We start from the raw sequence: 26,252 nt of genomic DNA on the forward strand, positions 1-26,252 counted from the left end.
GTGATTTATGTCCGTCTAGATGGACCCTAGGACCCGTCCGCTATGAAAGTAGGCCTAGCTGACAGTATATGGATTGGAGAGCTCTGAGGGAAAATGGGCCGGGCTAGTGGGAAAGGAGTATGTTTTTTTCTCGTCCTGTAACTTGCTGGGCTCGTACTGGACTCCTCTTCTCGACTGTTTGGGCATGAAATCGTCGGTGCACACGGTCCAATACTCCTGCGATCGACCAGTCACAGAAATGCACAGTTCCTCTAAAAAAAGAGAAATGCACAATTAAACTTTACACACCGCTTTCACCGGATATATACGTGCACGAGAGCCAACGGTCAGAGCACATTCAAGGAGGCAAGGATATCCACCGCTGCTGCACGCTCACATGAGTCTTTTACAGTCAGGCCGAGTTAAAATTGCACGGATTCATGTACGCATGCACTCACGGTCACGGACTGCGATGGAACTCTTCGAAAAAGATAACCATGCAGCCACAGTTACTCTCTTCTTATCTACGAGACTGACTGTCCATGCAGGGGCATCAATAATGCAGAGGTCTAACGTGTCGCGCGAGACGTCGCCATGCACGCGACTTGACCGTTCCTGCATGCCCGCTTCCCAGTGAACGCCATCCTCCTCTATAAAAGGCCACCCCTCCATGCTTGCCTGCTGACAGTACACAAGGGTAGTTTATTTACTAGACTGATCAGGCTAGAAGTGACATCGGCATGGGAGGCAAAGGAGGCGGCGGCGGTGGTGGCAAGGGCGGCGGCGGCGGCGGCGGTGGGAAGGGTTGTGGAGGGGGTGGCAGGAGCGGTGGCGGCGGAGGTGGTGGTGGCAAGGGAGGTGGTTCCGCGGGAGCGGGCTCGGGGAAGTCAGGCGGAGGTGGCTACGCCGGGCATGGAGGCGGCGGTGGCGGCGGTGCAGGGAAGTCAGGCTCTGGAGGCGGCGGAGGCGACGGGATGATGAAGGCACCGGGAGGCGATGGCGGGTACATCTCCCGCTCCGGCTTCGAGTCCAACCCGCAGGGCTACTTCCAGGGGCTCCATGGAGGCAACAAGTAGCTAGTAGAGGCTTGGAGTCTGCTCGCTTCTGCTAGCTAGGCTGCTTGTTACTAGCTAATCAGCTGGACTACCGTGTCCCTGGCTGCTAAATAATGTAAAGAGCTTCGTCCAAAGCAGCCTAGCCTACTACTTCGCCCGCTTGGAACTATATATGTATGGATCGTGGAATGTGAATGCTTGTGGTAATCTAATGCTGCAATGTGTTAGTTAATCGTGTGCTGGCCATGTTGACGTAGAGAGCAGCGTGCATGTATTCACCGTGTTCTGTTCTTTTTCGCTCTCTTTTATTTTTTTGAGAGAATTTTGCTAAATTTTTAGTGGGTTAGCCTACTAGAATGGACCTAACTCAATCGTAGTCCAAACCCTTTTTAGAACACGAAAATTCCTGTAATACATGTAGATGCATGACGCTTATTTACGTTGATATTCTTGTTGAAAGATAGGTAAAATATTATAAGATATGTGAGATAATGTGCACTAGGATATGCTGTATGTGCGCAAAAATATACGGAGTTGTATTTTCTTTTTTTTTCTTACGTTTACTACTGTTGAAGTTAACGGGCTGGTGCTGTCAACGTGTTAGGCCCATGGGCCTATGCGTAAGTTGGAATGAGATTCTCCATCTCCCCTGTCACGCCACTTCCGTTTCCCTTGCCCGTCACCTTTCCCTACCTTTCCCCTTCCCTCTTCCTGCCAACTTCACCGGACCACCGCCCCGACCGCGACGCAAGCACCGACGCCGCCTACCGCCCCACCGCCTCGCCTCCGCCGATCGTTCCGAGGTCAATATTCTCAACCCGATCGCGCTCTGGGCTGCATACATCCGACCTAGACCTGCTGCTCGTTTCCCGATCCCGTCTAGGTCAATTTACCTATGTTCTGGTGTGCTTTGTGACGGGGATCTTCTTGTGTTGTTCAGATTCCTAGACCCTAGTTCGTTTCATCTGGTGGGTTCTGGGCTGTGTCAAATCAAATGCTTGCGCGTTGCCTCTGTGTATCGTGTTAGAACTGGTTTATTTTGCACACAGAACGGGTGATTGGAAAGATCAATCAGAAGCGTCCCGAGGATTAGCTGTAGTATCCAAGAGTTCGCTGTAGCAAGGGTTACAATGCTTTGTGCATTTGTGAACATAAAGGAGTAAAAAATATCATTATTACGGATCTGTTGTAGTATCTTGATGTTTGGGCTCGTTGCAATTTTGATTTGTGTATTCTTACTTCCGTTATTCAGCATTATTTCGATTATAAGAGCATCTTCAAGAGACTCTCTAAAACTCACCCTCTAAATTCTCATATTGTGAGCCTTCCTAATAATATTCCCTCTCTAAATCACCCTCCTCTCCAACAGACTCTCAATACCTCATTTCCTATATTTCCTCCTATTTGTCACCGACAGATGGACCCCATCCGTCATCTTTTCCTTTCCTCTTTCTCTCTCCCCCCTTTCCTCTTTCACCCGCAGAGAGACTTGGTTCTTCGCATCCAATGCCTTCCGTCCTTTTGCAAGAACCTCCAACCCAAAAGCCACGGTTCTTGCTAGTGCGCTACTACGTTTCTTGGTGCTCTATCTGGTGCGAATTCGCCAGAGCTCGATTGTTCGTTTAACCGTGTGCGCTGGAATCATTGGAAGTCGCTCCTTTTGTGGATTGATTCCACAAGAGCTTGATACGGGAACGGGATATCGAGATCTTGGAAGCGCACGACCATCCGGGGCGACTGGACGGTGCGGAGGTTGACGCCCTCGAGGCAGTAGTATTGGAATGCCAGAAGGAAGGTGTACTCGCCCTCGTCGTTGACGTTACGGTGGCTACGGAGCATGGGTTGCGCTGGCTAGCGGAGGTGGTGGGCAAGGAGGAAGTTAGGTTCCGAGACGCGGCGGCACTAGACATTGTCAACGGCGCCAAAGTGGAGGAGTACCCTCACCGGCAAGCGGTGGAGGACCTCCTCAACAACAGCGACGGGAGGATGACGACGAGGTGTTTGGAGAGGGGGTGGGCTTGGGGGCTGGGAGAGTGTTTTGGGAACGAGGGGGTGTTCCCCAAAAGTAGAGAGCGAGAGAGGTGTTTTGGGGGCTCGGTAAGGATAGGGAGCGAGATAGAGAGGCTGTTGGAGATGAGTTTTGGGTCAAAATCCCTATATTTAACTATAGGGAGTCATTTAGGAGATCTCTTAGAGATGCTCTAAGGCTTGTTGGCTTAAATACATACCGCTCTTGTTCTTTTCTTAAACTGCCCCATTTGATCCAAATTACTAGATCTTGGCCAGTGATTTGGACAGTAATTGTAAATTTGTTGAAGTTATTGTTCCTTTTTCTAGGGAAGTTGGTCTAGGTAAACGGTTCGTGGCCTTCGGGTTTAGCTTTAAAACTCCAGCACAATTTGTTAATCACAGCAGAGGAGCTTGCTTCCTCTTTTCTTCTATTTTTTATGAATCTATTTTGATATCTCTAGGCACTGGTTGTAAATTACATAACTTCCTCGATGATCACTTTTCGCTCTCGTGCAAGGTATTATTGTTCACTGAATGGGAATGATGGCCTCAAAATTTCCAAGCAGTGCTAGCTTCACTCCAATTTCATGTGCCTATAAGCTGTAGTTGTTCTTGATGCAAGTTAGGAAGCTACGCCTATTATCTGCAAGTACGCAAATGCTACTGTTTCTGATTAATGTGAGGGTGCCAGATTGGGGGCTTGTAGACTAGACAAATAATGAAATAATTATGGTTTCATTTCTCTTTCTGCTTTAAAAGTTATTGTTATCTATGCCTGAAAGAATCTATGCACATTTTTATCATGGGAAGCCTGTATTGACCCATATGATGAAATGAATACGAAAGTGCATGCCAGGCACCAACTGGACTCGTTGTTATTTTTTGAAACACATAGCAGAATTTCATATCAATAGTATTCTGATTGAGAGCAACTAGTTGCGTCCATTTACTAGGTGTAATTTCATCATAATTGCAGGTTTTGTCATTTGGGTTTTGTACTCGACATTGTCATTAGCAACATTATAAATTTAGACATTTAGTTGTTGTTTCCAAAAATCTCCTAAACTTGGAGATTCACTCTTCCAGAAGTTACCCGAAATTATGGATTACTCTAGTGCAAGATGACTATTTCTGATCCACACCAATACTGAAATTCTTACGTGGGATCAAAATCTGTACTAACCTTGTCGAACTACTTCTGAAGTTCCGATTGTACTATTGTTCTTTCTGCTTAATTTTTACTAACTTTTTAGCAGTTAGTATTGGCACATGGGCCTACAATATTATCTCTTGATACAAATGGTCATTTTTTAACTGCCGTTTCCTGTGATTGTGTGTAAAGTGTATTATTCGTTGTTGTGATTGCACATATAAATTTGTGCTGAAATTTTCCTCTCTGAACATTACAGATTTGTTGAACAAAGAACCATGGAAGGGTCGTTCCAGTTGAATCCAGATGCCAGTCCTTTCATACCTGCATCCCTGAGTTCATTTGCAGACAAGACCCCTGAGAAACAAGCAGGTAAAACTGAAAACGAGGTCTATAGTGACTCTGCAGATTTTGAACTCCCAGATTTGCTCTATTCAGTTGACTACACTCAGAGCTCAGCAGGTCCTAACATTTCTGCAGAGTCATCATCAAAGGGAGACCCTTCTGGTGGCACTTCTGATCTATCGCAGTATGAGGAAAATGACCTGGATCCATTTGCTCTGGCCAAATTGGTCCTTTCAATGTTCCCAGATGTCTCCACAGACTTCATTGATGAGTTACTCAAGGCAAATGAATTTGACATGAATCTGACAATTGATATGCTTCATGAGCTGAACTCACAAGATATGCTCCATGATGATGATGCTGAATTGGGCTTGCTACCTTCCCCAGATATCAATGACCTGCATGACGGCCTGGTATTTTAAATTCTCTGATTCCCCCCCTGTACACAATGTGTACTACTGTATATTGTTCCTTCCATTAAATTGGTTCATCCATACTGCATATCAAAAGGGTGGAAGCAAAACTTACATTAGTTGTGCCCTTTGGACAGTTTTGTGCAGCATGGCCCACAACTTCTCTTCATTGATGTTCTTTTTCACTGCAGGGCCAACCTGGTACTGAGGTGTCGGAGACCAGCAGTGATCTCAATCAAGCTCCGCAGAATGAGAAGTCAGCAACAACTTGTGATGTGAATTCTGTCCTGCCAACATTCCCAAAAACCAATTTGCTTCACAATGACCTGGTATGTGGGATTCTATTGATTTATTCTGTTTTTTACATACACATTCTTTTCAAGGACAAAGAGGGGAAAACAATAGATACATGGGTTGCCCCTTCTTCATAAAATTCTGGACAACATTGATTGGAAAACTTTTCTGATCGGTTTATTTATCGCAGGGCCTGCCTGATGATGATAAGCCTGAGGGGACATCTGTTGCAAACTGATCTTACATATCAAGAAGCTCTGGCTTATTTGAATTACTGCATGCTGATGTACATATGAATTGGACCCCGTAGTGTTGCCTTAGAGGACAAAGCAGTGGAAGCAAATCTTCCTTTCTGGTTTGCAGAACTAGTTTACCGTTTCTGGTGGTCATCCTGAGTTTTTTTTTTACTGTTGCTGATGGTCATCCTGAGTTTTACAGCCCGTTGTGAACTCCTTTGGTGTTCGTTTTCAGCTAGTGTAGTCTGAACCTGGCAAGTTGTGCTGCTGCAGCTCTTGTATGATATTCTGCGAAGTGCTATCCATACTGCTTGTGGTGCTTGGGTACCAGATTACCAGTCACATATGAATGTTAGTTTACCAGACCATAGTACCTTTCAGTTATTTTACATGTGTTACATTGCCGGTTCTAGGTTGTGTAGCTTAATTTAACTAGGTTGTAGTGGATAAAAACGACGGAATGTCTAGATGACTAGATGTCAAGCGGCCGAAGACAAAATTCCAGTCATCCAATCTCACCGTAGAATAAAATGTCGCGATTCGTGCTGGTCTCCTCTTCTCCTGTGATGTTAATCGGCGGCGAGAGGTTAACCGATGCTCTCAACCATAAAAGGATGAACAGGTTGGCTACGGCCTGGCGGTTGCAGCTATGACGTCGCTGACCGAGGGACTACACGAGGGTGGCGCCCGGGATTCGACAAGGCAACGATGGGAGCGGCAGGTCCGGCGACGACGGTGGTAGATAAGAAGACTAAGGGTGTGTACAATGAAGTGATGTTAGCCGTCTGGAAAAAAAACTATTTGACATTTTATCTAACATAGCGAAAAAAAATAAGATAAAGAAAAATATCGTCTATTAATTAATAGATGATCTAAAACATCAGACAATTATCCTTATAGATATTATTTTCTCTATTGTGTAGATGATATCTGTTATTTGTGACATCAATTTTTCATGTATCATTTAATAATTAAGTATCATTTAAATTACTTATAGTCAACCCACACTATATCTTGTCTATTATATTGTCTATATGTGACATGAAATCGTATTACAGATATTAGTCATTTATACCACTGCATATGCCCTAAGGGAGGTGAAGATGGAAGCGGGATGATAGTTGATGCGACAGGTGGCTCCAACTCCATCGTCGATGGCACCGAGGGCGGCATGAACAAGCCGAGGGAGTGGAGTGGACAGTGGCAGTTGGTGATGAGGGGTTCAATTGGCTTCTAGGGTTGGAGAAGACTTTGTTGCTTATGTGCGCTGTGATTGAATTTGGTGACTAAAACTTAACGGTTTCTAAGGAGATTGACTAGTAGAAGGTCCCAAAAAACGATGAATATGGTTTTTTAAGAGGTGAAGGATGAATATGGTTCGACAACCATCCAACTTCGGGATGTGGTGATCATCATCTACGTTGTTCACATAACCTGTTTGGGCAGGGCAGCATAACGGTCGATCCTAGCAGAACTTGAGTCGGATCGTATATGGATGGACCGGCCGATCTAGGTGAGCCACCAAAAAAGCCTACATGTTGCAGCACCTTAGCCTGCCTGATCATGACATCGTACAACTTTTCGAATCAGCCCAAAGAGCTTCAAGCTCGAGCTCCGCCGGCACACATCCTCTGATCTTCGGGATAGGTGATGTTCTAGGAGTAGAATAAATTAGTACACTTAAAATTAATTAGTTTTAAAAAATTTATAAGATAAATCTATATCAATTTCTATTTAAATATACTTTAAGTTTATTCAGTGTGTCTATTTTACAATTCAAAAATATTTACAACCTATAGCTAATCCTAATAAACTATTCTGTTAATGTAAAGATGCAAATGTAGATTGTAAGTATGTAAATACGAAAATGTAAATAAGATAGAGAGAGTAAACTCGGTATAAGAGATTTTTATCCCGTGGTATCGATAACATAAACGTCATCCATAATTCATATTGGAGCAACTACCAAGGTTATTGCTTCCGGACAGCACCAGTCACGGCCTTTGAGCCACCTAGGTCTCAAGTAGGTTGAGCCACCAAGCCACAAAGGTAAGATCTTACCACAAGCCTCTTTTCTAGTCACTTACCATCGTCTTCACTTCAGAGCTTGAGTCACCAAGACAAAAATCTCTACATTCCTGTATAATCTTTTTATTACCGTTTCACACAAAGTCGGAAGGTCAACAAGCATAAGCCATCAATACCCAATATGTCGGCGAGTCACCAAAACTCTAAGGCACCGACGTACCTCTCGGTATAAGCTAGGATCACTCATTGACCCCCTTAGGCAGCAACACCTAGCAACACTTCTCTCTAGGCCTAATATCACTAATCACTCTCCTAATCTTGTGCTTAATTGCCTTGGATGACCACTTTTAGCACTTTGATGGCTTGAATGTCTTTTGAAGTGTCTATGAGCTTTCCTAGACTCTAACACACTAAAATTGCAAAGTTGGGGGTATTTATAGCCTTAAACCCGTAAATTAGCGGTTGCTCCAATGGTCAAAAAGACTGTGAACACCCGATAATCCAGCGTCAATAGCAGTATAAACACCAAACCATCCAGCGTGAACAACAAAAAAAACTAGCCGTTGGAACCTCACTCAAACTCATTGTGAATACCGGATGTTTCGGTGTTACCTTTAACATCATCACTGGACTATTCGGTGCATAGACTTGAGCCAACCGAGCCACTTCTCACTGTTCATTGTCCGGCATGTAAATCTTTTGATTGTCAGACCATCCGGTATATACAATTCCTCTCTTCGCTGAAAACCTTTTGGAAAATACTCCGGTGAAACCTCTGGTGTACACTCCTCTTCATCGCTGGACCATCCGGGTGTACAACTCCTTTGCTACGGAAATGCTCCTCCTGGAAAATACTCCGATGTGTACATCACCTCAACACCAGATCATAAGATGTGTTCTTCAACTTTTTCTTCTGTGTTAAAACACTCCAGCGTGTATACTTCTCTGAGTACCAGACCATCTGGTGTGTTATCTTTTCTAAGCAACAAATCATCCAGTGAGTGCAATTTTCTCTGAACTCGTCCAATTCAAACTTTCTTGAGTTCGGCTTCAGTGGATTCTTCATGTGTTGCATCCATGAGACCTACTAAAGCATATACTTGATAAATATGTTGGTTATATTGACTATGTTACCATTAATCATCAAAATCACATACATGCTCTAAAGTCCTAAATCACATACTATGTTGTTATTAATCATCAAAATCACATAAGGCTTCGGTGGCTTCTTCATGTATCGTGTGCCGGTCTAGCTACTGAGGCTGTGGATTACTTCAACAGCATGCTTTCTGATGGAATTGCGTAGGATGTGGTTACCGTGATTTCCATGCTCTCGGCATGTGCACAACTAAAGGATTTGGACCTTGGCTGCTCATTACACTTCCTGGTCGGGCAAACGGATATGTTGAAGAGTGATAATCTCGTTGTTACGCTCATTGACATGTATGCCAAGTGTGGTGACATTGTCCGTGCACATGAGGTCTTTGACGCTGTGGGCAGGGGCCAAAAGCCCTAGCCGTGGAATGCTATCATTGACGTGTACTGCAAGATCGATCATGTTGATGTTGCAAGGTCTCTGTTCGATCAAATGGACACCCGTGATGTTATTACATTTAACTCAATGATCACTGGCTACATCCACAGTGGCCGCCTCAGAGGCGCACTGCTATTCTTTATGCAGATGGGGAGACACGATTTGTGCGCTGAGAACTTTACAGTGGTGAGCCTTCTCACTGCTTATGCGAGTTTAGGTGAATTGCCACAGGGCATGGCATTGCATGCTTGCATTGAGCAGAGGCTGATGGAAGAAGATATTTACCTTAGGACTGCACTCTTAGACATGTATATGAAATGCGGGAGGATGGATGAGGCAACTATTGTGTTCTAGCGGATGGGTGGGAGAGACTTCACACTTGGATTGCCATGATAGCAGGTCTTGCATTCAAATGGGATGGGTAAGGCTGCTCTAGAACATTTTTGCCGGATGATGCGTGATGGCTTCCAGCCTAACTCAGTTACCTACATTGTTGTTTTGACTGCATGTAGTCACTCATGTCGGCTTAATGAAGGTCGTATGTACTTCAATGAGATGAGATCATTGCACAAGATACGTCCTCAGGTTGAGCACTATGGCTGCATGATAGATTTGCTTGGCTGCAGTGGGCTTTTGGATGAAGCTATGAATCTTGTTTGGATGATGCCATTGCAACTAAATGTTGTCATATGGGGTTCTACCTTGAGTGCTTGTAGAGTCCACAAAAACATTTGTGTGGAACGGTGACGTCCTAAGAGGGGGAGGTGAATTAGGACACTTAGAAACTAATGACTTCTAAAAACTTCACAAGATAAATCTCAATTTTTATCTAAATATGCTCTAGGTTTATCTAGTGTGTCTACTCTACCGCTCAAGAGGATTGTAACCTACTCTAGTAAGGTAAATTGCAAGAATGTAAATGCAGTAACATAAACAAGGTAGAGAGACAAACTCGACACACGAGATTTTTATCATGTGGTATCAATGGTATGAATGCCACCCCTAGTCCAAGTTATAGCTCCACTAAGGATATGCTCCCGATCGACACCCGATCGTGACTCTTGAGCCACCAATCCACTATGACAGGACCTCAAGCCGGATGAGCCACCAAGCCACCAAGGTAAGGTCTCACCACTAGCCTTTTTTCCGGTCACTTGCCATCGTGATCACTTCGGAGCTTGAGCCACCAAGGCAAGGGTCTTCGCGTCCCCGTACACGTGTCTTGCCGCCACTCCACACCAAATCAGACGGTCAACAAGCTTGAGCCACCAAGACCCAAGATATCGACGAGTCACCAAGACTCTAAGGTGTGGGTGTACCTCTCGGTACAAGCTAAGATCACTCATTGATCCCTTCTTCAACCTGCAGCACCTATCTGCAACTCACTCTAGGCCTATAAGCACTAAGTACTCTTTAATATTGTGCTTAATCGCCTTGGATGATCACTTTAAGCACTTTGGTGGCTTGGATGTCTTCTCAAGTATGTATGAGCTTCCTCTAGACTCCAACAGCAAGCCACACCTTCAAATGACTGAGTGGAGAGATATTTATAGTTTCAAACCCGCCAAATAGCCGTTTTCCCAATGGCTTAGAAAAACTGTTAACACTGGATGATCCGGTAAGAACATTAGTACTTACACCGGATCATCTGGTGAGTACAACCTCAAAAACTAGTCGTTGGAACTCCAATCAATACCTCTATAAACACCGAACACTCCGGTGTACCTTCAAATCCATCACAGTACCTTCCAGTGAGTTATCTTGAGCCATCCGAACCTTTGTAGTCTCTCTGTGTAAAATGCTCCGGTGCATTCATCCTTAGAGCACCGGACCTTTGGTGGGTTATTTTTCATTTTTCAACACTTGCAGTCGTCTTTGCAAGAAATACTCCGATGTTATAATCTGGTGAGCACAAACAAAACATCGGACCATCCGGTGGGTTGATATTCAGTCTTCTACACTTGCGTTCTTCTCTGCAGGAAATACTCTGGTGCTACCCAGTGCATAGTACTGGACTATCCGGTGAGGTCCTCAGCCTTCTCCCCCTTTTTCAAAAACACTCCTATGGTCTCATATCCTATTCACCGGACTATCCGGTGATGCTATCAACCTCTGGACACAATGCTCCGGTGAGTGCAAACTCCTCTGCAAACGGACCTTCCGGTGGGGCAAATCTTCTTAGAACTTTTTCAATTCAATCAAACTTTATCCCGGCTGTAGTGGCTTCTTGATGTATTACATCTATGAGACATACTAATATATATTCTTGACAAACATGTTAGTCTCAATGACTATATTGTCATTAATCACCAAAATCACAATCATGGCCTAATAGGGTCATTTTCGCTACATCATTGACCTAGCTCGAAATGTTGCAGAGCATCTTCTGAAGCTAGAGCCTGATGAGGACGCTGTCTATGCCAAATTGTATAACATATACATAGACTCTAGACAATGGGAAGATGCATCAATAATGAGGAGATTGATGGAAGAATGGGGAGTTAAGAAGACAGCTGGTTACATCTTGATTACTTTGGCTGGGTAGGTGCACATGTTTGTCGTTAATGACCAATAACATCCTTGGACATCAGATATCATCGCAATGATGGATGAAATTGCACACAGGCTAAAGTCCGTGGGTTATTCTCCGATCATGTCAAATATAACAGTGGATGTTGATGAGGAAGAGAAAGAACAAGTACTTTTAGCACACAGTGAGAAGATGACCATTGCTTTTGATCTCATTAGTCTTGCACCAAACTTGCTGATTCATATCATGAAGAACCTGAGGGTCTGTGAGGACTACCACTCTGCAATCAAGTTAATTTCCAAGCTTTAGAACCGAGAAATCATTGTTAGAGACCAGAGCAGGTTCCACCATTTCCGTGATGGAGCATGCTCTTGCAATGGTTTTTGGTGATTTTCATTTTGCAATATGCCAATCTTGGTGTAGAGCTCATAACATAAGAATACACTAAAAGCGCAAGTTCTTCATCTTGCAAATTTCCTCTCGAATTTAAATTTTTAAATGCCAAAGGTACTCTTTCTTCCCATTGTTTCATGTTATTGAAATCAATGTAGATTCATTTTGTTCATCTTCTCTTGCACATTTTATCAGGAATAAGGAAGGTTTTTTTTTTGAAAGACCATGAATAAGGAAGTCACTTATGTTGCTCGTGCGTGCCATTGGAATTGTGTTCCTCGAACACAATCCATTCACCACTTGTTCTATCGAGTTCAAAGAGATGAGACTGAATGTCTGAACCATGTTCTTCTTCTGTGCGATTGTCCTTATTTTCTAGCATTGCAATTTTCTAACATTTGACTTGCCCAATTCATTGATAAGACCTCTGGAACTGGGGTAAGCACCCGAAGTTAATGGGTTGGATGGGCTATCTGAGCAGCTTAATGGGCTAGCCCAGTTAGTTTGGACATCTAGGGCTCGCTTCTTCCTTGGGCACTTGAGGGGCAAAACAATGTAGACAGAAGAGAAGAGGAGGCGCATGCTGCTGCCTACAACAGCAAAGAAGCTTCCTATCTTCCTTGCTAACTGAGGTAAAATCGAATCACTTTGGCTCATTACATGATCAGGCGCTACTTAGATAGCCCTAATTTGGTTTTGATTTTGTTTTGGTGATAGTTCGATCGAGCTTTGCTAATGTTTATGTACATTGGACAACCAATTTGATGGTAGGACTATCAAGATGATAATGGCCAGTGGCCGCGACGGTGATGGAACTGCTGGGGTTAAGATGACGCCTTTCTTGTCAAGAAAGATCGTCTTTGTTGTTCCAGAATAGAGAGCTGGAAAAAAGAAATCTGCGTCTCCTGAGCCTCTCACGGGCGACTCAGGAGGCGACTCTATCGCTGTGTAGAGGAGCACCACCCGCTGCATCTTCTCCTCGCTACCACCGCTGGCGGTCCGACGGTGGAGAGGGGGAGGCCTTGCTTGCGCGTGCTCTAGACCCAAGATGGTAGCTAATGGTGGACATTACAGGGGTTTGCATGGTGGATGACATAGCATGGTTGTGGTGCCATGCTGAGGAGCGTCCTCTGTGCTCAGCCGGTTGGGGTGGCTCGTGCATCTCTTTGTCAAGGCCGTGAAGGCGCCCCCTTTGGCCGCGCTCGTGGAGGTGCCCTGGTGCCTAGATCCGGTTGGTCTGAGCACGATTTCGATAGGGTGGGGTTGGATCTGGCTTGCCTACGGTGGCCTCGTGGTCATGGGAGGCAGCCAGAAGAGGAGGTGGTCGTGGATCCATGGTGGGAGGTGGTTTTCGGATGAGATGGCCGCAGACTCATGCGACAAGGTGGCATGAGGATGGGGTGGCGTGGATCAATGAGGGGGTGACTGACGGTGGTGGTGCTCATTGCCGACTGGCGGTGGTGGCTATTGGATTCGGTTGGCGGCTGGTGGATCCGCCTGGCGTTGAGTGGATTCACGTGATGAAGACTCGATGAGGTCGGCGATGGCTGGATCCACATGGTTAGGCTGCTTTTAGTCAGCGGTGGCCATAATCAGTGTTGTGCGGGTAGGCGAGCATGGGTTGGTGTTGTGCTTTTGGTATGGCACACGCATGCACGTGTGTCGTAGCTAGTGGCGTGGCAAGGCATGGAGGCATATATGCTCCTAGCGCCCAAAGGTCCTGGAGCTGCGCGTTCGCACTCTCACTGGTGGAGTTCCCCACGTGCTGCGCTGACTGCATCTACCTAGTGGTGCGGAGGAGTGTGGTGGAGGTGCCCATGGGGCTCGACGACCTGCGGCTTGGTCCTTATCGTGGCGCGTGCTAGCGATGGCTGGTTGGTTTTCAACGTGGGCATATGATGTTGGGTGGTGTAGGGGACTTTAAGTGAAGCCTAGCTTGGATCTACTGATGCTGGCGACAACGACACTCTTGGGTGTCGTTATCCTTCATGAAGGTATCACTACGAGATCCATGTCTCCCCCCACCATGAGAGAATACTCTGGGTGAAAACCCTAACCTCTTTCGAGGTTGGGCGATGGCGGTGTCTTTGACGCCGCATCCTCCGTGTAGGCATTGCCTTGGAGCTCCCTGCCCTGCGCTGGCTGGGACTAACATTGAGATTGGCGGCGATGAGGTTTGGGCCTGGGTTGATGACGAGGCTTCTGCTTCCTTGGAGCTATGCTTCATGCTTCATGGCAATCGGCTGTCAGGCTTGGGTTGATCGTGTTGGTGTGGAGTCGGAGCTGCTACGTCGTTGGGGTGTGATGAAGCTTGGCAACGATGGCGCACAGTACGCTCTTTCTCGAGGCTATTTCGGTGGTAGCTGTGTGCGTGGGTGCAATGATAATGAGGCATAGGTTGAGGTCTATCGTGAGAAGTCGTAGCTGTTGTGCCGCTATTTCGATGAGCATGGCAACATTAACTTGTGTTGGGCTCCATCATCTGTAGGTTGTTAGTGAGTGGTAGTGTGCCATGGGTCTTCACCATGCGTTTGTAAGGTTTTCATTCATATACTCTTAGATAGCTTTTCTTTTTCTCTGTTTTGGTTTTGTTCCCAGATTTGTATTAGCCTTTTTTATTCATTCTAATGAATGAAAAGCAACTCTTCTACTTTTTCGTCAAAAAACAAAATAGAGAGCTCATTGTTGGCTGATGGGAATCGGAGAGGTGCTTGTTGCTCGCTTGCTCGGACACTTCTCGCCCACCATCCTTCCACATGGGTACACACCGACCTGACTCCTCTAAGTTGCACAGACCAGCTAGGACGAGTAGCACCCCAAGCGTCACCTTGCTGTCTCTAGTGGATCCATCACAATGCGCGATGAGGCCATTCATGACGATGGCAGTACGGGGTGTCGTTTCCTTGAACCGTATGATCACCAGTTTTGTTCGGGATGACCTCGACGATCAGGCCCTTGCAGTCTACAGGTGGATGGTTGCTTCTGGCATCAGAGAGACCCTGCATACATTCTCTACCGTACTCAGTGTGTGCAGCGGTTGCGAGGGACTGCAACTGCACGATTGGGTGCTAGCCCTGGGCATGTGCTCTAACATTTTCGTTGGGTCTGCTCTGGTTAATCACTACATGAGCGTTCAGTCACCTCGTGTTGCTCTCTTGTTGTACGATGAGCTGCCGGTGCAGAGCACAACCTTGTGCATTGTGGTACTGTGTGGCTTGTGTAACCTGAGCCTGACTGAGGAGCTTCTTTGTTCCTTTTGTCACACCCTCAAAATTCCAGAACGAAATCGAAGAACAACAACAACAAGAAACCGAAAAATTGAATTAAAAAAATTATCTCAAATCTCTCTCTCTCTCTTCCATCTCTCTCTCTAATTTGATTCCGCTTCCGTCGGGCACGGCACAACGTCGCATCGGCCATCCCCATCTATGCCACCACCGCCTTGTGCCCCGTGCCATCACCTCATTCTTCATGCCACTTCTTTATGCCTCATCGCCTTGCTCATGCACAACGTCGTTGCCATGAATCCTAGCATAGTGTACGCTGCCTCTCATTCGTCGTCCGCCGCTATAAAAGGAGCCGAGCTTCCCCTCCTCTCTCGTCACACACCACCACACTCCCCCTTTGCCTCTCCACCACCCCAAATTGATGCCCAAGCTCATCGATTAGGGTCATGCCGCCGCCAGTAAATCGCCGTCCCCAATCTCCTTCCTTTCTTCTCACCCGAGATCCCCAAACCCGATCCCCATACCTTAGCCACTCGTCAAGCTCCACCATGGTGTAGATCCGACCATCCACGCTCCGTTCTGCCGGTCACCGGAGCTCCTCCCACCTCGGCACGCCACCGGTTGACACCGCCCACCACTCCTCTTTGTTCTCACTCTCGATCCCATTCTGAGCAACAGAACCGATGTCTCTCTCTCTGTTATCTCTTTGCACTAACGTGTGGGCCTTACACATTAGCCGAGCCAAGTGACAAATGAGCCAAGTAATTGAGCAATTGAGCCGAGCCAATAAACCAAGCCAACTCATTTAAAACAAGCAGAGACGACCAGCCCAAGCTGAGCCGAATACTAGAATATTCTCGAAATATTCCCTCCTTTTCTTTTTCCTAAATTAACTTCTTAGTAAATATTCCGAAGCCCGTTTCTCCTCCATCCTAACTTCGTTTTCGACGATTCTTCTACCAATATTCATCTAAATTCAATATCTATCTAATCATGATAATTTCGTATTTTTTATAATCTAATTAGTTTTTAATATAATTTGCTTAAATCGTTTGTGTTGCTGAAAACCTAGAATTAGCTCTTTAGCTAGTTTTATATTAGTTTTAGTTGTAGATAAGTTAGATAACCATAACCTAGGCTATATAAGAATTTTTACTGCCTATTTTATCCTATTTAATTTGTGTAGATAATAATTAAAAGTAATTTCCTTTTGGATAAATAGTAGCTTAATTAGACTAACTAATAAGTAAATACCTGTTAATTAGGTAAAATGCCGGATAAATATGAATTTGGGAATATGACACACATGCACTCAATAGTGTAGAGTAATCACCACATAGACCTCATGTTTTTGATTCACATAGCAGTAGATAGCAATAGAGCCTATCCCTTTAGAGCCGCTAGACTCGCTCTCCATAGTCTCTGTTTCTCGTTAGAAATTCATTTAGACGTTTTCCTGATCAAGCGCTTATCGACTTTCGCTTGCGTAGATTAGAAGAAGTGTTCGAGGAAGACCTTGAGGTCTGGACTGCGAAGAAGCAGACGAGGACTACAACTAAGTCAAGTCCTACTCCATTGATCATATTGCACCTATGTTTTTTTTAAATACAACCAATAGAGCCTTGTGTTTAAACTATAATAATATGCATGCTTAAGTTGTTAACTCTAATTTAAAATGCTAAGATAGTTATAACCTAGCCTGTTAAAGCAATGCCTTGTTCTTAGTTACATCTATTCTGTTGAAACCCTAGAATGTCCCTAACATCAACTATATTAATTGTTTGGATGATTTCTTGCCTATTAGCATGCTTAGGGATGCTTTACTTAAGCAAAGGAATCATCATAATAATCTGAATCATGCTTTTTCGAAATGTGTGAAATGTGGTGTGAGTGAGTGAGTGTGTTAATAAGAAACCCCAAAATGATTAGACGGGGGTGAGTATGATGAGCGTGATGCTAGAAGACACTCACCTTGGTCATTTAAGGACCGGTTCATTTTGACATCTCACTTAGCGGCCATCGTGCAACCACACGTCCTGTATCGGCAGGACTTGACCCAACCCCTTTCGACTTAGCTCGGTATCCACTTGAAGACCGGTAGTGGCAACGGGGACTAGAAAAAGACTCGAGCGATGTACAACCCGAGGTTCATCTATTTGATCCTTGGGATTACTATGTGGTCCTTCCCTTGATTTATACATGCCATGTTTGAGCCATGGGGCAGCTAAGTGATCTCCCCCTTATGTTATTCTAAGGCCCCTGGTATATTAGTGCCTCGTGGGTGGATATCGTGGCTAGGTTAAGACTGTGTTGTGTCTCGTTATACCAGTTTCAATCACGGCGGTGGTGTGATTCTGTGCATATCGTGTTGGTACATCTGAACAACCTCTGTAGAGTGTAAATCTATTCAAATAGCCATACCCGTGGTCATGAGCGACGCTATGGTGTGGTTTTGATAGTTAGCTCTATGGTGTGAGTACTCCTTGATGTGTGAGTGGGCAGTGTGCCCGTGTTTTAGAAATGCAAACTTTGAGCCTTGAGTTGGCAGGGACATGGTGTTCGTCAACTATAAAACTTGGGAGCTGACGATACATATTGCATCTCCCCTAGGGTCAACAACCCCATAATATTAAACTCAACTATGCTTTTTCTCAATTGTTTAAAAAAAAAGGCTTTGCAAAACTAAACCTCTGCATCAAAGGTCTTATGCCAGAACCTAAAGACTCTATAGCCTTATCCTTGTTTTATCCTTATGCATCTATTTATTTATTCCCCTTGAGGTAGGACTTGCTGAGTACCTTATGAACTCACTCTTGCTTTGTTGAACTTCAATTGAAGATTCCGAGAAAGACTACGCCGATGGCGATGAAGAGTTAAAGACTAAGGTTTCGTCCGCACCCAAGTTGCCTGTAGGGCTTAGGATCTACCCATTGAGTTCCACTACATCGTAAGGATTTAATTCAAGTATAGTATTCGAAGTGTGTCTGTGATATCTATTTTTGTTGAAATTGTGCGTATCAACTACTGATCCAGGGATTGATACTGTTTGCATAGGAAGATCCAAAGGTGAGGTCTGACACCTTCCTTGGCATGAGATGGCAAGGTTTGGAGTTGAATGGCCTTTTGTATTGTTATGACCTAATGGGATGCCATCAAGATGAAGAATGGCTAGAACAAGGCAGGTAATTCATGGGGTTGTTCTGAAGGCAGGGTGGATCCCATCGAACATTTTCCTATCAAACTTTCTTGTGGATCTTTACTCGACGATTGGAGATTTGGTGGATGCTAAGAATTCACTAAATGATATCCCTTCCACAGATGTTATCTCATGGAATTCCACAGTCTCTGTTTACGTTGGTAATAGACATATGAAGGAAGCAATTGATTACTTGAGGCAGATGCTTTGGCATGGGAAGATGTCGTTAGTTCGCTCCTTGCTTTGTCTGGCCAAATTGAGGACCTCTAGCTTGGGGTTCAGATTCATGGCATTGCTCTTAAGCTCGAATTCAGTTGGTGTAGTGTGCATGTGCAAACCACGCTAATTGACATGTATGGAAATTGTTGCTCTTTTGACCATTCATTGGCAATCTTCAATGAAATCTCAAGTCTTGCACTGGAGTGCTGCAATTCAATGATTACGTCATCAATTCGCTGCAATGTATTTGATGCTTCATTGGAGGTATTGTACTGTACGATTGGGGAGGGAATTATGCCTGATAATGTGACTCTCTTTGATACTATAAAGGCCATATCTTTGTTAGCTTCGTCAAGTTTAGTCAGTTGTCAAATACTGCATTCTCGGGTTGTCAAACTGGGCTTTGAAACAAACATGGTTGTGTGCTCCTCCTTGATCAGCGCATATGCTCAAGCTGGCCAAATTAATAGTTCACATTTGATATTTGAGAGCTTGCAGGATCCCAATGTCATTTGCTTCACTTAAATAATATCTACATATGCTCGATATGGGGACGGTGCACAAGTAATGGAATTGTTCAATAAGGTGGTTTCTAGTGTCCTCAAGCCTAACGATGTTACCTTCCTGTGTGCGATTGCTGGATGTGATCAGGCAAGACTGTTTGAAGAAGGAAGGTTGGTGATTGAACTCATGAGGGCAAGCTGTGAGCTGGATCCTGATGAAAGGCACTTTGCTTGCATGGTCAACCTTCTTAGTCGAGATGGTTTCTTGGAGGAGGCAATGAAAATGATGGAACACTCTCCATTACGACACTTTACCAAGGCATGGAGTTCACTTCTACAGAGTTGCAAGGTGCACGGTGAAAATGCGCTGGGAAAGAGAGCTACAAATATGTTAATAGATGTCAGCCGAAAAGATCCAGCCACCAACTTGCAGGTATCAGGATACTTTTACTATATTGGGGACAAAGAAAATGCTTCAAGGATTAAAGTGATGTCAAGTGGGCAAGAAGTGAAGGAGAGTGGTCACAATTTGGTTGAGATCAGTCACGAAATTTAGCATTTGAGGTGACAAAACAATATAAATAGTTAATCGTCATAGTTGTTTAGGTGTTTGAAGGTTTATTACCAGCCAACAAGTCATCCTCACCCTATTACTCTTTGCTCGATACTTTGAAATATGTTTTTCGCAATGTTCCTATGGATTTGGTTGCACCTCGGTTCAGTAGTTAGATCGCATAGTTATTCACTGCATGATATGAATACTCTGCGTGCCAATTGAAGCCCCGATTGTTCTTGCAGGTCTGAATCTTGAGCAAAACTTCCAGTCTCAAAAGGGTTGGGTACTTCAGTTGTTTCTATATGTTTATTTATTCACCCATTGTTCTCAGTCATAGCCCCCTCTGAATGTTTGCAGCAATTCAGGATGCTAGGGGTGTATCCTTGCAGATGCAGATGCAGATGCAAGTGTTATGGTGTGTTTGGTTGATCTTACGGGTTTTCGTAAAGCTGTAGCGTATAACCTGGATGGGTAGAAATAGACTGAGCGGATGTAGTAACTCTGAAAAAAAAAAGTGTTTAGTTGTCTGTATGAGCGGATGCAATGATCATACAAAGGTGTTTGTTTGCCTGCACGTGCGGATGTAATGACCCTGCATCTGAGACTAACGAGTGGACCTGTTACAGTACTGTAGCAGATGCAATATATTTACCGAGCCAAACTCTAACTGTATAATTACATCCGATGATGCATAGATGAACAATATATGTAGACAACTAAACGATATTTTTCACAGAAATATAGGCACAGTGTATTATCTTTTGAAAAGTGAAAAGACTGTTATTTTGAGTACAATACAAGGATATGCTGCTTTAATGGATAGAGCATTGGTGTCAGAATTACAAATTTGGAGTGGGATGTGATGCGACACTGCAGATTTGAGGTCTGGCAGGTGCCTCTTTCCCCATCCAATTTCTTATGCAAAAGTTAATCCAAGCATATATATATTTTAGTTACGCTTCACCTACCTACCACTAATGTAAGATAATGTATTTTATGGTCTGATTGATTTTGGTCTGAACTGATACTAATAATTCTGTGAAAAAGATTCACTACCCTAGTAGTCTAGTACCCTGTATTGATTTTCGCTCCTTTTCCCTAACCCAACTCGCAGTCACAGTGGCTCGCGTAGTGGATTGATTGATCGCAACCCGAGCCTGGTGGTGGCCGCCGCCCGCCGCTCCTCTCCTCTCCCTCCCTCGCCACCGCTTCCTCTCCTCCCCTCCTCTCTCTTTCTCTCTCTCTCAGCGCGGGGCAAGCTGAGATTCCCTTCCCCGGGGTCAATTCACAGGAGGTACGATCCATAAGCTTGTCCGAATCTTGTAATCTCTGCTCTCTTTTTTTGTGCTTTTCGTCTCTCTCATCCCGGCTCTATTGCTCAGGGAGGAGGAGCTTCGCCTGGGAAGAAGGGGGCGGTGGTGCTAGGGCGGGAAGAGGAAGAAGAAGGCAGCATCCGGCATGTCGGGCGAGGAAGTCCGCAATGTGTCTCGCGAGGATATACAGCACGTCAGTAGCTCAGTGCCTTTGTTGCATTCCTAATCGTTGCTTCTTCTGTGCGCTCGTCAGTTCTTCATCTTTGAGTATCTAGCTTTGGCGAATTGGCTCCCGGGTTTTGCTGATCCTTACTATCCGACTCTGTCTGTTTCTCTCAAAGAACATTGCGCGCCGCAGGTTGATTTGTGCTTTTATAGTATTCTAGGGTTTGTGATGAACAACAAGTGGCTTGGGACTAGGGTAATCTCATTTATGCATGTGTTGAGTTGATTGCGCACTTGCAGTGCATACAGCCAGCCAAGATTAATTTTTTGCTTGCCGTAAATTCTGTTCCGTGCGAAATTATGCTTGGAAACTGTCTTTCCATAATATCATATCTTACTGATTTAGACACATACTTAAGAGAAAAGAATTTGTGCGTTATTACTTGGATGGAGCAATAATTCATCAACTCTGGTTTCTTACTGTTGTTGACAGATAAAGAATCTTATAGAGCGCTGCCTTCAGTTGTATATGAACCAGAAAGAAGTGATTGAGATCCTCTCCCTCCAGGAAAAGATAGAGCCTAGCGTTACTGAACTTGGTAATGCTCTTATCTCTTACTATGAAAGAACTCCTTTATCTTACTTGAAAGTTGGTCCAAGGTTCCAAAACTGCGGAGCATAATTCTTGTGTATTTGGCTCTATTGTTACTCTAGTGTTACAACTGTGATTCTGAACTATGGAACATATGCCAGTTTACTTTACACAAACAATGCTCTAAGTACAAAAGTTATATTCAGTTTTGTATCAATTGTTGTTGTATGCTACCAAAATATACTGTTTGTAACATGATTTAAGTGATCGCCATTTTGGACTTATCAGAGAATAGCTTTGTCAATTTCCATCCAATTCAATGGCAAACATTTATGCTATAATCTTGATTGATGTCTTCTAATCTTCTTATTTTATGGTAATGAAAATTTTTCTTAATAACCATCCCTGCACCAAAATTATGGCTGCCTGAACGTCAAATAAATAGCGTGTGTGAAATTTTGGACTCATGTCTGCTTTAATGGCATACAGCACAAACAGGATTGCTTGGCTACCAAATTCCAGTTGAACAACCCTTTTGTGTCTTTATATTTCTGTTGGAATTCACTGTATTGAATTTGTGCTTCAACTTAACTTCACCTCCACTAACTTATAAAAGTATGCTAGTGGAAATTTAGCTTACGGAGTTCCCTCTTAGAATTTTCAATAATGTTTACTTCCGCCCCATTAGTTTGTAGCTGATTGCTAGCTTACAGGCACTTTCTTCTCTGTTCTTTTTCAGTTTGGCAACAACTTGAGGGACAGAATCCTGAGTTTTTCATGGCATACTATATGAGGCTAATGCTTAAGAATCAAATAACGGCCTTCAATAAGCTTCTTGAGGACCAGTTACAGATTATGAATAAAGAGTTCTCTTCAGGGTTCCCTTCTATGCCTCCTCCTAATGGCTCTAATTCGAACCCATGTAAGACCTTTGTTTCCAGATTTGAAGCTTCTTATTGTGACTTTACATCTGGGTAATAATCCAGTGATTGCTAATCATTGAAGTGAATAATCTGATTTGCTGAGTGACATGCTAGAACAATATTTGGGAATCTCAAGCCTACATGTTTTTTTGTAAAGTGATCTAACCATTGTATAAGCTCAATAAGTTTATCGATCAAAGTTTTATTGTTGCTCATGGGAGCTATATTCTATTATCTCCACTTTCACCCTCTTTTCGTTTGCGGATAAGTTTGTTTCTTGGTAATGGGATTTTAACATCGTTATTTTCCTTTCTTGTTTTAGTGAAGCAAAATTCATGCTTTTTGCCAGAGACTACTCCCAGATCTGCAATGCCAGATGGCATAATGCGCAATGGAAGTTCAAGTGGTATAATAAATGGCACGCCATCTGGTGATCAGTTAATTTATTCTGGTAAAGACATGCATGGCCTTCACATTGGAACAGATGCTTCAAATACTCAGTTAGTGCAGAATGCAACTGCTGTGATGTTTGGTGTAGACAACGGCACAACAGTAAAGACGGAATCTGCATATTCAAGCAATGCTGATTTTGCTTTCTGCGGGAATACTTACCTGGAATCATGCCAGTCAATTGGTGATGCATCTGGTGGATCCTTTAGTAGCTCAGAGTTGAATGGGCAACGACCGAATGATTCAATTTTGGATATTGAGTCATCATCATTTGGCTTCTTAAGCCAGATTCCCCAAAATTTTATCTTTTCAGACTTGGCTGAGGACTTCAGCCAAAGTGCAGGTACCGTCCAGTGATATTGCTGATTTCTTCCTAATTTTGAGTACTTCGTTTTTTATTCCCCTCTCTGTGGCCATGGCTTTATTATTATTTGTCTTGCTCTGGGTTTTATACAGACATATTGGAGAATTATAGCAAATCACCACTCCTCACTTCTGAAACAAATAACTTCTCAGATTCCGCAGGGGGAGATCATGCAGGTGATTATTGAACCATCCTCCTCCCTTTTCATCCTTTTTTCACAACCACCCATGAGTCAGCGCATACTGCGGTCACCATCGCTTATTCTCCTAGCAAATTAATGGTTTTCGTGCATTTATTGGATAAGCAAATATAGTTAGCGTATGAGTATCTTCTTGGGTGGGAGTGGTGGTTATTTACGCCACAAATTTACTATTTGAGTTGATCTGATCTTTTAGAGAAACTTCTCTTAATTTGAACTGTTCTCTTAGCGTTTGTCTTTTGTTGTGGATAAGCATGCATTTCGGCATTTACTGTTTCTTTTTCCTCTGCAGGTTGAGCAGCCAAGGTGCTCCGTCCATTTGTACATACCCTTATGGGCAGGCTAATCTCCATTGATGGAGAACTTGAGCAACTTTTGAGTTAGTTGTTTATTTTTATAGTTTTCTGGTCTTATATTGTGCTGGTTTGGATTGGGTGAGTTGTCTACTACATATTGAGAGGGCATAATGGACTGCTCTTCCCGCATGCTTTCTGATAGTATTGTAGTAGTGCCTTATACATTGTTGTGTTTCTGTAAGATAATCATTAGACGCAGCCGTGTCCGCATCTGCTTTTTATTGGCTAATGTTCTTGTTTGGCTTGTACAACGAAATTTTGTTATCTCAAGTGAATGCCGAAATCAGGGTTTAGCCTGTGAATGTGATAGCTAGGTATATGCAGCTTGCCACGCTATCTTTTCTTTTTCTTTTTTTATTTGCCACAGTATCTGACTTGGCAGGTTGAGTGATGAAAATATACTGTTTGCGTTTTCATACACGCGTGCTCCTGTCAGTATCAACATGAGTACCTCAATTTCACACGACATACTGCAAGTTAAGGATAAAAACAACCCATCAGCTGCTTGAAAAACAACACTAGAAGACAAAACAAAACAAACTTTAGCTTCGTTTCCTATTACTGTAATAATACATTGCAAATAATTTCTTGATGAGAATGATGCTGTATTGCTGTTTCCTAACTCCTAAGTGATGACCATAAGATAGGATTGCAAGCGGATACCTAATAGGCAGTTCTGGGTTATCATTTAGTTTATTTTTTAATTTAATTGGATGAAAGTGAGTTTTAGTTTATTTTTTAAAGTTCTAGGTTGACTGAACCAGAAAATACAAAACTTATATCCTTACCAACAGAGGCAGTGGTTATTCTCGCATGCTTATCTGAACTGAAGTCTCGGTTACTGTACCCTCTTTACAAGATTCACAAATGCCGAATCCATACATATCTTGTGATGACAACCATTCATGTCCACACTCTTCAGCCAATTCGATCAGTAGCCCTTGAGTTGACCACCTAATCCAGCTAACGCTATCCATTTCTCCAACGCTGTCGCAGACGACACAAACGCCGACTTGGAGGATTCAGCATCACGCTTGTTCACTGCAACAGCAGAACACACAAACATTTCAGATTCATACTGGCACAAAGCCCGGATCACTGGAAGATTAAAAATGGAAACTTGGAACTAGATTGTTCAGATAAAGGTCTTGACATATTGATCAAACTCATACTACAGCACATGTACCTGATGTAAACAACGAGGCCAACGAGGAGTTGAAGCTATCAACCGCATTCTTCTCCTCTGGGCTAGAGCTGAACTGTTATACACAGAGATCGAAACAGGTTAAAAAAATGTGCTACTTGAGCAGTGAATCAAAACCTTTGTGTAGTAAAAGAGAAGCAAATCAGAATGGATGAGCAAAAAAAAAAAAAAAACCTTGGAGAAAGCTTCATTGATGTTCTGCACCCACTGGGAATCAGAACTTGGACCCAGGGCAGTGCTTGCAGCAGGGAGATCATTCTTGTCAATGGCCTGCCCAACCTTGCTCAACTTGTAGATTAGGTCCTGCAAATACCCTGTGGTTTGTAATTAAACTACAGCATTACTGCTATTGCAAAGCTTCATAGATTTTCTTGTTTCATGAGATGAACTGGAGGGTGATTGACTGACTGACCAGTCTCGGTGCCTGAGGAGCTAATGACCCCTTGCTTCTGGAGTCTCTTCTTCCTGTCCTCCTTGACGCGCTCCAGCAGCTCGATGTCGTCGTCCTCCTCAAGGACAAGGGCCTGCGCGGCGCGATCGGCTGCAAGAGGGGAGAACGAGGCGGCGAGGGCGGCGAGCACGCACGATGCCAGGCCGCTCCGCCTGCCGACGACGATGGCCTCACGCCTGTCTTGGCATCTGCTGCTGCTGCTGCTGACGCCTCTGAACGACACGGCTTTCTTGGCCTTGGCTGCTGCCGGAGAATGCTGCTGCACCGGCACCTCCTGCGCCGCCGCCTTGGACGCAGCGGCACATCCGGCAAGCGCCCACGCCTCTGTCACAATGGCCACCATCGGCGATCGGCTCGAGAGATATCTTGTCTTGTTTTCCCTCGGGAAGCAGCAGCGGGGGAAGGAAGAGGAATGAAACAAACAACCAGTAGAAGAGGAACTATGGTTCAAGGACGAAGCATGCACGGTTGGTCCGGTGGACGCAGCTCCTTATCCTCATATCTTGCCTCAGTCGTCACAGCCACAAATGAGTTAGCGGGGGCACTCTATCTGACGTGGGAGTGCGG

General features: G+C 44.1%; 4 protein-coding genes and 1 pseudogene across 7 annotated transcripts; 4 read left to right on the forward strand and 1 right to left on the reverse strand.

Annotated features, from left to right (window-relative positions):
* The first annotated feature begins 667 nt into the window (after window positions 1-667).
* On the forward strand, window positions 668-1,268 carry LOC133883698 (glycine-rich protein 23-like). Its single transcript, XM_062323112.1, has one exon. The coding sequence runs from the start codon at window positions 720-722 to the stop codon at window positions 1,053-1,055; it is 336 nt and encodes a 111-aa protein (XP_062179096.1). The 5' UTR covers window positions 668-719; the 3' UTR covers window positions 1,056-1,268.
* A 381-nt stretch (window positions 1,269-1,649) lies between these two features.
* On the forward strand, window positions 1,650-5,842 carry LOC133883696 (uncharacterized). Of its 4 annotated transcripts, none has more exons than XM_062323108.1 (5): window positions 1,650-1,837; window positions 4,454-4,566; window positions 4,657-4,952; window positions 5,144-5,281; window positions 5,437-5,842. In XM_062323108.1, exons 1-5 carry the CDS (start codon window positions 1,665-1,667, stop codon window positions 5,482-5,484), a joined length of 768 nt encoding a protein of 255 aa, XP_062179092.1. In that variant the 5' UTR covers window positions 1,650-1,664; the 3' UTR covers window positions 5,485-5,842. The 4 variants fall into 4 exon arrangements, with proteins under 4 accessions (XP_062179092.1, XP_062179093.1, XP_062179094.1 ...); XM_062323109.1 differs by having other exon boundaries at window positions 4,675-4,952; XM_062323110.1 differs by lacking the exon at window positions 1,650-1,837 and adding an exon at window positions 1,859-2,002.
* A 754-nt stretch (window positions 5,843-6,596) lies between these two features.
* LOC133931093 (pentatricopeptide repeat-containing protein At5g48910-like) lies at window positions 6,597-11,964 on the forward strand (annotated as a pseudogene).
* Window positions 11,965-20,762: 8,798 nt separating this feature from the next.
* On the forward strand, window positions 20,763-24,353 carry LOC133931329 (uncharacterized). The gene is made up of 7 exons (XM_062378181.1): window positions 20,763-20,962; window positions 21,051-21,174; window positions 21,640-21,745; window positions 22,478-22,660; window positions 22,984-23,454; window positions 23,568-23,651; window positions 23,967-24,353. Exons 2-7 carry the CDS (start codon window positions 21,127-21,129, stop codon window positions 23,969-23,971), a joined length of 897 nt encoding a protein of 298 aa, XP_062234165.1. The 5' UTR covers window positions 20,763-20,962; window positions 21,051-21,126; the 3' UTR covers window positions 23,972-24,353.
* Window positions 24,354-24,798: 445 nt separating this feature from the next.
* LOC133931330 (thylakoid lumenal 16.5 kDa protein, chloroplastic-like) lies at window positions 24,799-26,247 on the reverse strand. The gene is made up of 4 exons (XM_062378182.1): window positions 25,647-26,247; window positions 25,409-25,548; window positions 25,217-25,289; window positions 24,799-25,071 (listed from the first exon to the last, which is right to left on the reverse strand). The coding sequence occupies exons 1-4, from the start codon at window positions 26,026-26,028 to the stop codon at window positions 24,962-24,964; spliced, it is 705 nt and encodes a 234-aa protein (XP_062234166.1). The 5' UTR covers window positions 26,029-26,247; the 3' UTR covers window positions 24,799-24,961.
* Between the last annotated feature and the right edge of the window lie 5 nt (window positions 26,248-26,252).

This window comes from Phragmites australis, chromosome 10, assembly GCF_958298935.1.
Source record: "Phragmites australis chromosome 10, lpPhrAust1.1, whole genome shotgun sequence".
Lineage (NCBI taxonomy): Eukaryota > Viridiplantae > Streptophyta > Magnoliopsida > Poales > Poaceae > Phragmites > Phragmites australis.